The sequence below is a fragment of the Anopheles aquasalis genome, chromosome 3 (genome assembly GCF_943734665.1).
Source record: "Anopheles aquasalis chromosome 3, idAnoAquaMG_Q_19, whole genome shotgun sequence".
Taxonomy (NCBI): Eukaryota; Metazoa; Arthropoda; class Insecta; order Diptera; family Culicidae; genus Anopheles; species Anopheles aquasalis.
In genome coordinates this window covers 32789096-32801972 of record NC_064878.1, presented here as the reverse complement: position 1 = coordinate 32801972, position 12877 = coordinate 32789096, and the positions used below count along the sequence as shown (strand labels likewise).

General features: G+C 42.1%; 1 protein-coding gene across 5 annotated transcripts; it reads right to left on the bottom strand.

The window, feature by feature from the left end:
• Positions 1-4914: 4914 nt before the first annotated feature.
• On the bottom strand, positions 4915-7945 carry LOC126575289 (farnesol dehydrogenase-like). Of its 5 annotated transcripts, none has more exons than XM_050235918.1 (4): positions 7782-7945; positions 5940-6620; positions 5707-5853; positions 4915-5532 (listed from the first exon to the last, which is right to left on the bottom strand). In XM_050235918.1, exons 2-4 carry the CDS (start codon positions 6600-6602, stop codon positions 5491-5493), a joined length of 852 nt encoding a protein of 283 aa, XP_050091875.1. In that variant the 5' UTR covers positions 6603-6620; positions 7782-7945; the 3' UTR covers positions 4915-5490. The 5 variants fall into 5 exon arrangements, with proteins under 5 accessions (XP_050091875.1, XP_050091872.1, XP_050091873.1 ...); XM_050235915.1 differs by having other exon boundaries at positions 7793-7945; XM_050235916.1 differs by having other exon boundaries at positions 7798-7945.
• Between the last annotated feature and the right edge of the window lie 4932 nt (positions 7946-12877).

The window sequence follows — 12877 nt, the reverse complement described above, 5'->3', positions numbered from 1 at the left end:
AGTGACACCAGCGATCTGAAGTTATTATCAGCGCGTCATTCAAGGAAATATTAGATCTAAATCTAAAGAGAAGTCTAAATAGCAAGCAGAAAAACAGTGGAACAGATGCAGTAAACGTAAAAAAATAGTTCAATGAATCTCAAAGAACTAAAGAAAGAGCAAAGATTGAAAAACACTGAAACTGCACACATGAATTCGTGAATAACTGCTGCATTTTAGAGGATCGCAATTTTGCCCCACGACATTCGCATTTTTGCCCCACTGGTGGGGCAAAAGTGCGATTCGAAGGTTGGCTGGGAATTATGAATTTTAACCATTAAATTGTCACTTGATTGAGTTGGTACTTTTAGAGTAGAGAGGTACAGTAGTGGATAAAATAGCAGCGCTAGTACGTTAAGCAAACTTACGCCCTGTACTCACTCAAATTTGTTTTTAATCCAATTTTAAAGCATGTTTTAGCAGTATTAGAATCTGGAGAAGCCGTTTTGGCTTTATTTTTGATTAAGTATCGCTTTGGCTTTGAAATACACCCAGCGAAATTAAAATAGCACCACCCAGTTTTTTACTTATAAAAAGACGAATAATTAAGTTTCAATCAAATGCTTTCTGCTACATGTGCTAAAAACTCTTACGGATTAAACTAGCATGAGTTTGTTTTGTTTGGTTTAGCCGTTTTATGGAAAATCCTGGAAAACTAAAAAAAGGGTGCGAAATAAAAATAGCACCACTTATGATTTTCAACAAAATCCATTTGTATTTCTCAAAATTCATCATGGTTTTGGCATTTGTTCATGAACTAACTGATTTCAATTAAACAGCTGATTGCAATTAAATGCGATTTCAGCTATTAAACCAGTGTTTCGAGACAAAAAAAATCAGAGTTTCAAGCATTAGATGACTGATTTGCTCTTAGCCCTCCAGAACTCGACATTTCAGCCTGTTTACATATTCAAATTGCTTTCTGTTTTCATAAACACGGCGTGTAAGCATATACCAAAGGTTTTCTATGTGATTCAGATCCGGAAAACGGGTTGACCATTCGATAGCTTCTGTATTTTTATTAGAAAACCACGTTTTCTGCGTTGTGAATGAAGAGTTGCAGCATTATCTTGTTGAAAAACAAAGTCTTGACCCATCAATGATGATTCAAAAGTATCTCTAACATGTGTACATAATCCTCAAACTGCATTTTTATTGTTCTTTAAGCCAACGGATGCTTACTTGAGGCGGAAAAAGTTTTCCTATATTTTCAATGTGTGAGCGATCAAGTTCCTGCACATCTCTAAATCTAGTCATTGCGCAAATTGAGCTAGTAGTATTGTAAGTCATCTAAACCATCAAGGTTGACCCTTTTTAATCTAAAATTATCGAGTTATTCCATTCTTCGGACAGGAAATGTGATTTTCCGCGAAGCTCAAATAATACACTTTATGTAGCTTAGTTAGTTTGTGTCCTCCTAGTCTTTTGAGTAACTCCAAGTGCTCACTACCTGCCAGCATTTGGTGTACGTGACGTGTAGTCACTGTCAGATCTAATTTTACGCGGATTTATGATGTTGATCTTTTCTCATTCACTAAAATCTGTAGCATTGTCCTGTTATGCTTTGCGGAAACCCTACTTTTCTCCCCACAATTCTCGATAGGATCAAGTTTATCGCTATTTTTCAACATTTTTCCATCAGCTGTGTATGCTTAATGGAGTATTTGAACCATTTTTCTGTTAGATAAGCTCGCTGATTATAATAGGTTATAATTTTTACCTTTTCCCTTTTACCCTTTAAAGTTAGGTGGTCTGATGGAATCATAGGAACTAAATCAAAAGGAAAAAAAATGATTTCACTGCTAATTGCACGTACTTAGAGTCCACTTTCATAGTCCTGAAAACCAAAACATAGTTCTTTAAAATGAGTGAAAAAAGTAAAATTAACCTGACGTGGTGCTATTTTTATTTCGCACTTTTTTTTTTATTAAAAATTGAGTTTTAATGTTCATACTAAAAAAAAATATCCCATATAGCAGTTCAAAACATCGATAATGAGCTCACGGATAAAATTAACATAGAGACTGGCATTGTTTCTAAGATTTTTGGAAAAATAATGCCGAAAAACATGGTGGTGCTATTTTAATTTCGCGCAGTGTATAACCATAAATTGCTCATACCACCTAGTTCAGGTTGGTCGATAAAATAGCAGCACTAACAAACTGAACGATTTCAAATGGAAAAAAATCATTTTAAAATCTGTTTCTGGGTCAGATTTTATAGGATTTCCCTAAAATTACTCATATCTGGCTTTGGTAGTTCTTAGGATTAAACAGGGTGTTTGTTGTCCTTGATAACCTTTGGACATCTTTATTCTGTTGTTCAATTTCCTGTTTTGGGGGGAATTGATTGGTATTTCAGACAAAACAGCGCTTATCAAAGCCCACACTTTCTTCAAAATGTTCAATATTGCATTCTTAACGACAGCGATAAAAAAATCGACCGATTTAGGACATAGACCATTCGATTTCCCTGTTTAAATTTTGCCTTTGAACAGTATCTGGTGTTTTGGGGTCATTATTTACATATTACGTTTTACATGCTATCGATGTTGTTTGATACATCCATGGCCCCTGCGATACGATGAATGGGGCATACGCTGTAGTGTAAGAAACAACTCCGAATCGCATTTTAGTGAAATCAATTTTCTCCGAGATTACGACTTTTTTTGTTCGTTCTTGTGTGCAGAGATCATCTTAATGACCTTCGCTTTTGTTTAAAGTAATACAGTTCGTCGTTGCTTCTATCTGCTCATATTATATTTCTCTTTTCCTTAATGGATCAAAATACGAAGGTTATGACCACAATGTAATCGTTCGGGAAGCATCTGTAATTTCATCTATAATTTTTTTCTTGATGTTCTAGTGAACTTATTAACTTAATTACAACGTTTTCTAAGTATTAAAGTGCTGTTTAAGAAATTTAGTACAGCTTTCTCTCCTCAAAAAATAATCTATCGTTCGTTCTTCGTCGTTCGGGCTGCCTTTCCATCAGTTTGAGCGATGTTTTTGTCGCTTTTGAAGACATTCTGAATCGTATTTCCACTTTACAACATGGGATACATTCTTAACAAATCATCATGCAATCAAATGCACTTTGGGGTGTTTTTGCTTTCGTTGGTTATCACACGTTTGAGGCCATACCATCTTGATACCAACAATCCTTCAAATAATCCCACTTATTGAAAATTAAACGTGTGTTCGCTCCCCCAAACTACTATAAAAATACGCGAATCTCTTGCATATTACACCATTATTACTGTGGTTTATTTAAAAGCTCCTATTACTTTAAAAACAAATTCGTTTATGAGCGCTGCTATTTTATCGACCAGCCTGAACTAGGTGGCATGAGCAATTTATGGTTATATTTCAAAGCCAAAGCGATACTTAATCAAAAATAAAGCCAAAACGGCTTCTCCAGATTCTAATACTGCTAAAACATGCTTTCAAGTTGGATTAAAAACAAATTTGAGCGAGTATAGGGCGTAAGTTTGCATAACGTACTAGCGCTGCTATTTTATCGACCACTACTGTAAATAGCTGTTGGATAAATCAATGCTTTTTTTCAATTGTAACTTAATTCGTTTTTTTTAATAAAAATCAAAATCCACTAAGGTCGCACTTTTGTCCCACCTTACTCTAATCGGAATGCGCCAAGGTTGGTGCATATTACGGATGAGGTGTGATAGTTTCCTGAGTCGATTTTCCTTTTTATGATGATAGATTGTCTTTTTTCAAAGCTCGTATCGTATAGTGTCCATTCTGGTCCAATCTTTACGATCAATCCATAGTTCAATTTGACTATTTGTTGTCAGTAGGGATCTGTATAACGGTTGCAAAACTTCTCAATAAGATTTTCGTTTTCATCAATTTTGTATAATTTTTGGAATCTTTTACATAGCCGTCAACATGTAATATTATTTTTGGTCAAATGGTCATCTGCATCCAGTTTTGCTTCCAATTCGGAGTGTTTCAATATGTTCGTAGTCTTGCGTAGTTTCTTACTTACCGTTTACTAGTTATTCATGTTTGCTAGGGACTTCTTAGTATTGTTTTGGTGGAAATGCCGTGCAGAACGTTAAGGAGGTAGGAAAGAATAATGATCAACGGGGAGGTATTTTCACGACTTTTTATTCTCTTGTTTAATCTCTTTTCAGACGGCACAGGCGACGTTCTGGTCCCGCCTTTGATCCAGAGTTTCCGGCCGCCAGATCGTCAGTTGTAAGTTTCACAATCAACGTCGATTTGATCGTCGCTTAATATCAAATTGTGATTACCACGATCCTTCAATGGGTGAGTAGGAGTATCGACTTCAGGTCTCGGTTTTATTTTTAGTAGAAATTCCCTTCACTTTATTATCATAAATTCCAAAATCATAACTCAATTTCGAACAGGGCCATATCACACTAAAATCACCTCGATGATACTATAAATGCCATTGTAACTCTTACCCCTATATGGGTGAAATTCTCGGCAACTTAGACAAAGTGTCCGTTATTAGTACATCAACAAATCGTTGCGCAGATGATGGTGTTTCCCAAAGTTTGGTATTTGCCTGGTTGGTTCACGTGACCATATAGCGTCGTCAAGAGTGATCGTCAATAAGTTCATTGAGCATTTATTCAACTTCCTCGGTTGTATGTTGCTTTAAACAAACATGGTTTTTTATAAATGGCTGTTGATGCCTGCGTTGACATTGTGCAGCGCGTTATTCCGCCGATCATCACCATATCGGACCCTCATGAACCCTCCCAAAAGAAGATTCTACTTTTTCGGATTCGTAGGTAGGTGCTACGATGTATGCTTTAAATATTTCGCTTCTCTTTCGAAACAGTCGATACGTAGAACAAAATTATGAAACAATTAGTTTGTTTATTGCATTATTTATTTGTTAAAAAATAAGTTACTAATAAGAGTTTACTATCAATACACTGAATGCATCAAATCTGACACTGGCTGCTGGCTGGTGCTGGGCAATATTGACCGTTTCTATGGCGATGGCGATGATGGTACTCCCAGAAGAGGGGCGAAAGTAAATAAAGTAGGTGTGAGCTAAGTATGCGAGATTCACTGCTGCAGGCAAGGGGAAGGAGAACGCTGGAGGCTACCAGAGGATCGTCGTTAGGGTCTAGGCCACGGGAGGATGCGAGCTGAGCACTTGGTAAATTTGCAACAGAGAAACACGTAAGCAATCACTTGTTTACATGTTTTTCTTTAGTCTTAATGAGCTAAAATTTGTCAGCGATAATAGAGTTGGCAACAGGAGGAGGCTTCCATCACACGGATTCCTTCACGGTATGTAAATAAACGATTTATTACCCTAGAAGCGCCTATTCCTATGAGCGATATCGTCAGAGGGAGGAAGGTCCGGTCCGTGAAAGTGAAGGATTGAAGATCGTTCAATCTCCCGGTTATCCGAATGCGGCTGGATGTTGTTTGCTAGTGTTTATATTTATAAGAACTCGCCCATCGGTTTGATCACCAGCTCGTGAATCTGGGGGAGAGAGCGAAGGAAGGAAGGAAGGAATGATGGCAGGCAGGCAGATAGAGACAGAAGTGATTAATCCATCAGTGTTGGGCCGTATTCGTATCAAGGTAACGATCGGGGTAGCACCGATCAATGTTGCCAATAAAACGGGCTCGCCTTCTCATAAGGTGCTCTACTTACTTGCACGTTATCCGGTGTGGTGATGGCATACAGGACCGCTTCCGCCACATCCTCCGGCTTGAGCTTTGGCATGTACTTGACGATTTCGTTCTCATTCGAGCTGACCGTCGACAGAATGTCTCCTTCAACCAAACCGGGGCTAATACTCTGTTCGACCAGGGGACACAGGGAAATAAAAAGTAGCATTTTAGTGTTGCATCATCCTCTCCGGAGAGGCACCACCGCTTACTCACCGTTACTTTGCAACCCGAATCCAAGTAGATCAGCTCCTGTCGGATGCACTCCGTGATGGCCGTGACGGCGTACTTGGAGGCAGGATACATACCATTGAGGGGCCGCGTACCGGGAACGGCCTGGTGAACCTTGTGTCCGAATATGCTGTTGACGTTGATAATGTGGCCTTTGACGTCGCGCGCTTTCATTGATTTAACGGCTTCCCGCGTGCACAAGCACAGCCCAATGATGTTCGTCTCCATCGTCGTGTAGAGGTCCCGGGTATTGTTCTTCTCCGTCAGCAGACACTTGGTTATGACACCGGCATTGTTGACCAGCATATCGACACCGCCGTACGTGTTCTCGATCCAACCGAAGGCATGCTTCACGTCCTCTTCCTCGGTGATGTCGCACTCGACGCAGTTCAAGTTGCCCGCCACATCGAAAAGACTGGCACGCAGCTTCTCCACCTTATCCCGCCGCCTTGACAACGCGCAAACGATCATACCCGCCTTGACGAGTTCTTTTGCGATGGCGCCACCGATGGCACCGCTCGCACCCGTAACTACGGCCACTTTACCCTCCCAGCGCTTCATGCGATCGACCACGTCCAACCGAACTGTAATCGGTGGTGGGGCCACTGCCGCTGTGCCATTGCTTCCGTTACTACCGTTTGCCGCCATTTTGTGTGTATCCGCGTGCTGTAAGCAGAGCGAAGAATGGATAGAACTTATTAAGAAAAAAAAAAGAAGAGAAATTGCGCAACGTTCGCCGCTTTTTCACTGCTTTCAACATTCTGATTTGTTCATTCGCAATTACTAGCTCAGTTAACTGGGATCCTACTAAGACGCACGGAGACTGAACCGTTGCTATAGAAACGATCGATCACTACGCCATAGCAAAGGGAAATTGTCTATAGCAAGTGCGGCTTCACCATTTCATTCAATTTTATTTATTTCATTCTGCTATGAAATAAACATTGAACTGCTTTTCACTTCATGTTGGTGTCCTCAGCTCAGCGTCAGTCATCGCCGACGCCAAAGATCAAAACGAAACGATAATTAGACTTGAGTTTGCTGAGCTAATTGCAGTTAACGAGTGGCAGTTAATGGAGCAATAAATTTTGCTTTCGGTTCATCGCCGGTCCGACCGGGGACCACACACTGCAATAAAAACTGTTCTGCACGGTTACCACAGCAAACCGAGGGCACGGAAGACCTTCAAATCGCAGGTCCTCAGAAATTTGTCACAGCCTTCTATATGTGTGCTAGCACGAAGGAGCAACGTGATGCGTAGTTTCGTTTAAAAATTTAAGAGAGGTATTATCATAATTTTTCACCCTCCCAACACGCTGAAGATGGACGATCATTTTCACACCATTTAGATCATTATTAATTGTGTATTTACAGTACTTTCTGTATCACATCAGCATCAATGGAACTTTTTGCTTTACTTTATACTATTTAAAGTTGTTTCTATCCTGCGCACGATAGTTTGCTCTCTGCTAGAGATTTGCCCCGCAACAAGTTCTATCGCATCACATTGAATCGCATTTTCCTATACGGAAACGGGTAGCCATCACTGTGACTAGTGTAATTAATTTGGTCGCACTTAACTACCGGAACCGATCGGTTAACTCATCCGGAAACCGTCACTGACAGCTCACATAGAGCAGAGCGAATGCTGGCCCACTCGGCATTCGGCATCAGTAATTGATGCGCTGCACCGTCATTTGTCATTCTAATTCACGCACCAAACTGATTCACTTCGTGCAACAAGCGTACGGATGTGGATTGATCAAGAATTTACACCGTTGAACAACTTGAACACTGTCTGATAACTACTACGCTAACTATTCGTACCCTCAACTCACTCAACAACTATTCTTTCACTACTCTCAACTCGTGCGTTCCCGGAAGCTCCTGGATCCTTGGTTTGCCGATCGCTGATCGAACAAGCGGCTGAGAGGCACACACGATGGAGCGCTCTAGTATGTGAATTCAATTACCGGTGGGCTTTGGCCGAAGGATTCTGACAAAATGTCGTCCGGCGTAGAAACCGCAACCTATTTATATAATCTCTCGTGAGTGGCTTAACGGATCTCCTCATTGGCTGATCCGGCTCATCTCAAACACTAACACCGAGCATTAAAAAATCGCCCCTCCTCCTTGGTTCCACCCCCCCCCCCCCCCGGTCCCCTCTAGTGTACAATACACGATTCGGTGGGTGCACCACCTAGGCCAAACCTTATTACGCACGCTCTAATCTTGATCCCCAAAAAGACGATCAGACGATCATCAGTACAGCTACGCCTTCTGCATCGCCCAGAAAGGGATAACGTCTGATCACTGGCGATCGCTCAGGTGTGTTTGTAGCGTGTTTAGCTCTAGATGGAATGCGGACACACATTCGAGTGTGTTTACTACCTTAGCGCCACTTGTCTTTCAACAGACTTACGATTCTCTCTGGAATCTTCGGCTGTGAGCTAGCCTTTGGACCTTCCCGGTAGTTTCTGTTGCCATCTTCACCTATCATGTCCTTGCGGAATGGCGGAAGGAATATGCCGAGCTCTTTTAAGCCGATTCGCTTTTCGGGAGCAGCATGATTATCTCGTCTCGCTCGCTAGTCTTGAACCACCATGCTATCACTCGTAACCGTCGAGGCGACTGTCCTTGCGTACTCACCGGGTTGCGGCGGGTCAACAGCAAAGTTGGCATACGAATGGCGGGTGATACGTTTTAGCATTCGCAACATAAATAAACGAAATTTATAACCATGCGGCCCATACGGCGCCGGAGAGGTGGAATTGTTGGGCTCGTTGGGTGTGGGGCGCAGTCGTGAGTATGATATGTCTTTTGGTAAATATTAAAACAGTTGGAATGAAGTTTAAAAATAAGCACATTTTCTCGCCTTTTTCGCTCGTTTGGCATTTTTTCCCCTCGGCATAGAAAGGATTGTACGATGTGCACGCGGCCGCGCGCGCGCGCGCATGTATGTGTCTATCTGTCTGATGTTGAAAGAAGGATTAGCGATTGCTGTCCGAGGGGTCTGAGCGCCGGCTGATCCGGCCTTCGCAAGTGTTGTGTCCCGAGAGAGCGAGGGAAGAATGATAAAGTGGGTACTACTGTTCATTGTCTACTGTTTACATAGCTTGTGGCTTTTGGTTGCGATTTCGGTTGTTGATGAGTGGAGTGTAGAATCAAGGAACGATCAGAAGAGAAGAATAGCGCGATCGTCCGAAAGTGCAACGTAATTAATTAATTTGCCATCTGCACCATGGCAACTGTGCGTTGGGTGCGCATGAAAGCATTATTTGCATTTGTTTTTTGCACAGATTAGAAAAAAGCAGGCCACGCACAATATAATTGGACGATATTCTAGGTTACTCGGATTTATTTAGCGTAGCTTATTGTGTTGTCACATTACAAGAATCCGAATACGCTAAATAAATCAAAGTAACCTACGACATTGACCAATAATATTGCGCGTGTATGGCCCGCTTAAGAATGTACTTCGTGGTAGTAAATGTTTGATCTGTCCTTTAAATTAGAGTATCCTGTTAGCCAAAAACACACACATTGAATCTTCTATTCCTCAAACAAACTGGCCACTAAGTGAATGCGACAGGCGAAAGGCCGGTTTTTGATGAGTCGACAAATTTTATACTCTTCAGCCCGAGTTCACTGCCGCTACCAATTCTACAGATCTCACAAACCACGGCACGCGATCTTCGCCACTACGCCAAGCGGCGGATACATGTGCCTCGATTTATCCTTCATTCAGCTTCTTAGTGCGACCGTGACACTAGCATGGTCGCAGAACGTAAAACGCAAAGCACCACTATGCAAATTGGTCGCTCTCGGACGCCTCCACGCGCCCTTCCCTCGCTCCTCGAGCTCTCCCTTTTCCTCCTTCTCCTCCTCCTCCTCCTCCTGCTAATGCATCACCGCCCGATGAGCGACGGTTGGAAAAGTGAAAATTTTATTGCCGTTTGATTAATTAGGTGAGTAGCATTCGCATTTTCAAACACGCATTTTCAACACTTTCAACATTCGTTAGTGCTGCCAGCACTGGGGATGTCCGCGATCTCTTCTTTCTCGTGATCGCGCAGCCGTTCTGGGAAGCATCGGTGCGTGATGCTCGCGCTGGCAGCGCTAACCACGTTCTCGGGTTCACATTTGACACAAATCCAAACATTACACAGCAGTCCTCGTGTCGTACGCATAATATGCGGAGACAAGGTGGTGGAGTTGGTGGCCATGGTCATGCTGCCAAGCACTGATTGTCATGTTGATAAAAGTTTCTGACACGTACTCAACGAGCCTGAGAAGAGGAGATGCTGCTTTGGCATCAATGAGGATCGTTCGCGTTGATCATGTCATGTGCGAATAACCTTTTCCTTTTCTATCACTAGGCGACAGAACAGACATCAGATGATTTAGATGTAACCGAAAACGGGCGTGTAGTTGCCGACAATGATCAACGAGGAGTCAAGCGAATTATGGAACCGTATAGCACGATCGATGCTTAGCAACCTAGCTACAGCTCCAAATGGGACATTCTTTCCGTGTGAACGCTGATAATCGCCTACTACCATCCCGTTAAATTACGGCCTACTGTCCAGAACATGGCAAACCGCATATAAATATATATTTCCATCGAAGCGGAAACCTGTTGTGTGTGCGGTCACTGGTGAAAGGAAAATTCTATGTAAAGATTTCATCAACAACGCCGCAACAGCAACCAACATCGTGAAGGCAGAGAGATAAATATATATGTCATAAATTTCCACTCTCGGCGACTTCCTTTCGCGGGTGTCATCCGGGATTCTGACTAGACCTCGCCACTTATAAAAATGCTCCTATCGCAATGATGGATGCAGATGGGATGTTTCCTTTTTGTGTGTATTTTTGTGGTCTTACTTTGAAAAATGCGACTTCTGTTCATCCATTCATTTCCCCGTGCGGTTGCGGGTGGGGGAGACGATGACAGGATCGCGGATTTCGATTGCGGCTACGCCTGTCTGCGCGTTGAGCGAGACGACCGGCAGTTAGTTCGTGTCATTTGGTATCATTTCAATCAGCTCCGCATGGTGCTTGGCGGCTAATAAATGAGCGAAGGCGCACGAAACAATCAAGAGTGGATAGATTTTCACTTGACCATCCCCCCCCGTGCGGACGTGATGAACGAGCTAATCGAGCGTGGACGGCCATAAGAAAATACTGTCTACCGGATATTCCGCGTAGGTAAGTTCGCGTTGTGTAATCGCTCTTCCACATACATTATGTTGAAAAACATGTGATTATCGTAAATTTTGGGGGTGGGGCAGGGGCTACTGGTCGAATCCGGCCTAGTCACGGCGCGATGTACTAAACGTTCCATGGTCGACTTAATTTTAAGCTAGTCAAACAGTGCCATGTGCGCATCCCTTGATGTGTGGTGGTGATGGGAGTGAGAGGTTGATTAGGTGGTTATTCTTTTTATTGTTCGAAAAATATGAGTACCGCCCGGCGCGATTGATAGATAGGAGTGCTTAATAGCATTATAATGCTAACTATCTGTCACTCCAGGTTTAAAAAATCTACTGTGATGTGCCTTTTTCCGCTCGCTCGCTCTGTGTTTTATCACTCTCAATGAATAATCGACCACATCTCTCGGAGCCGGTAGGACGAATCGCACGCATTAGAAGGCTTCAAAGCACATAAATTACAGCGAAAACATTCATATGCTCGGTGACAGACAAGAAGTAATAAATTCTTCATCGCAGCATGCGTTGCGCTGCGTGTAGAGAGAGAGAGAGAGTGACTAAGCGACCCGAAGGCAACCTTGTAAACGACAGAATCAACCAACAAAAAAAAAGCTGCGCACGCACTCTTGAAACTAGCGAGTGATAGATGAAGAATGTCGGATCCTACATGACGCTCAACACGACGATTGCATGTATACCGTCAAATTCCCGTCCTCCGGTATCCTTTTCATTTGCTGTGTGTCAAGTTTCGTGAGCGGAATACACAGGACTTGTCACTCAACATTGTGTACAGCATTTATCAATATTCGCCAGCACTTGTACGTGTGCCAGATCAGGCAGAGCAGAGCAGGCAACGCTAAAGGTAATACTTATCATACAAATCTGTCTATAAACTGCAACTAATGTATACAATGAATCGATAAATATCTACTTTTAAGAAAAGGATGAGGATAATTCGGGTCTAAAACGGCTCATTTTTGCTGTTTTTTTTGTGAAGAAACAATCCTATTTTTTGTTACTTGAATGTCACATTAAACTACAACATTTCCAAAATAGGTGGATGTATTTTGTGAGAGATCAGTTAAAAAAATGTAAATGAAATTATTTTTAACTGTGTCCATCGTAGCCTTCTAGATCATTTCAAATGCAAAAACCGATAATTTTTTGTTATATTAATGCCCAGATTATCGAAAACTGATGAAAATTACCAATGGTCCGGTCTAGTAGTCAATGGTACGAAAAACATTGACTTTGAAAACGTTGGTTTAGGGAAATGCGCTTCAAACTTGTCACACTTCAAAGGATCTGTAGTAAATCATGTTGATTTGGTTGAGAGACAATTCAGTCAACAGGTATAAGCTCTTAAATTATTAGACCAGTTTCAAAGGTATCGGACATGTGACTCCAAACAACCTCATCCGGCCGATATTGCTCGCAAAACCTGCATAGTGACCATGTGGTGATGTCCTTCATTTTAAGATTCTTTTCCCTTTTTATTCTGTCCATGCAGCTGCGTTGCCATCATTTTACGGCATGGTTTTCATCACCCGCCAAAAAAAAAACCCCCCTCGGTCGCAATCATTGCCTTGAGCAAATGAGGAAACTTTACATCGGCTTTTTGCCGAATGCAAAAAGAAAAACATATGAAACATTTGCTGAAGATGGCTAAAGGACAGGTGTTATTAATGGTGTCTTAGCGGCACTGGAGAT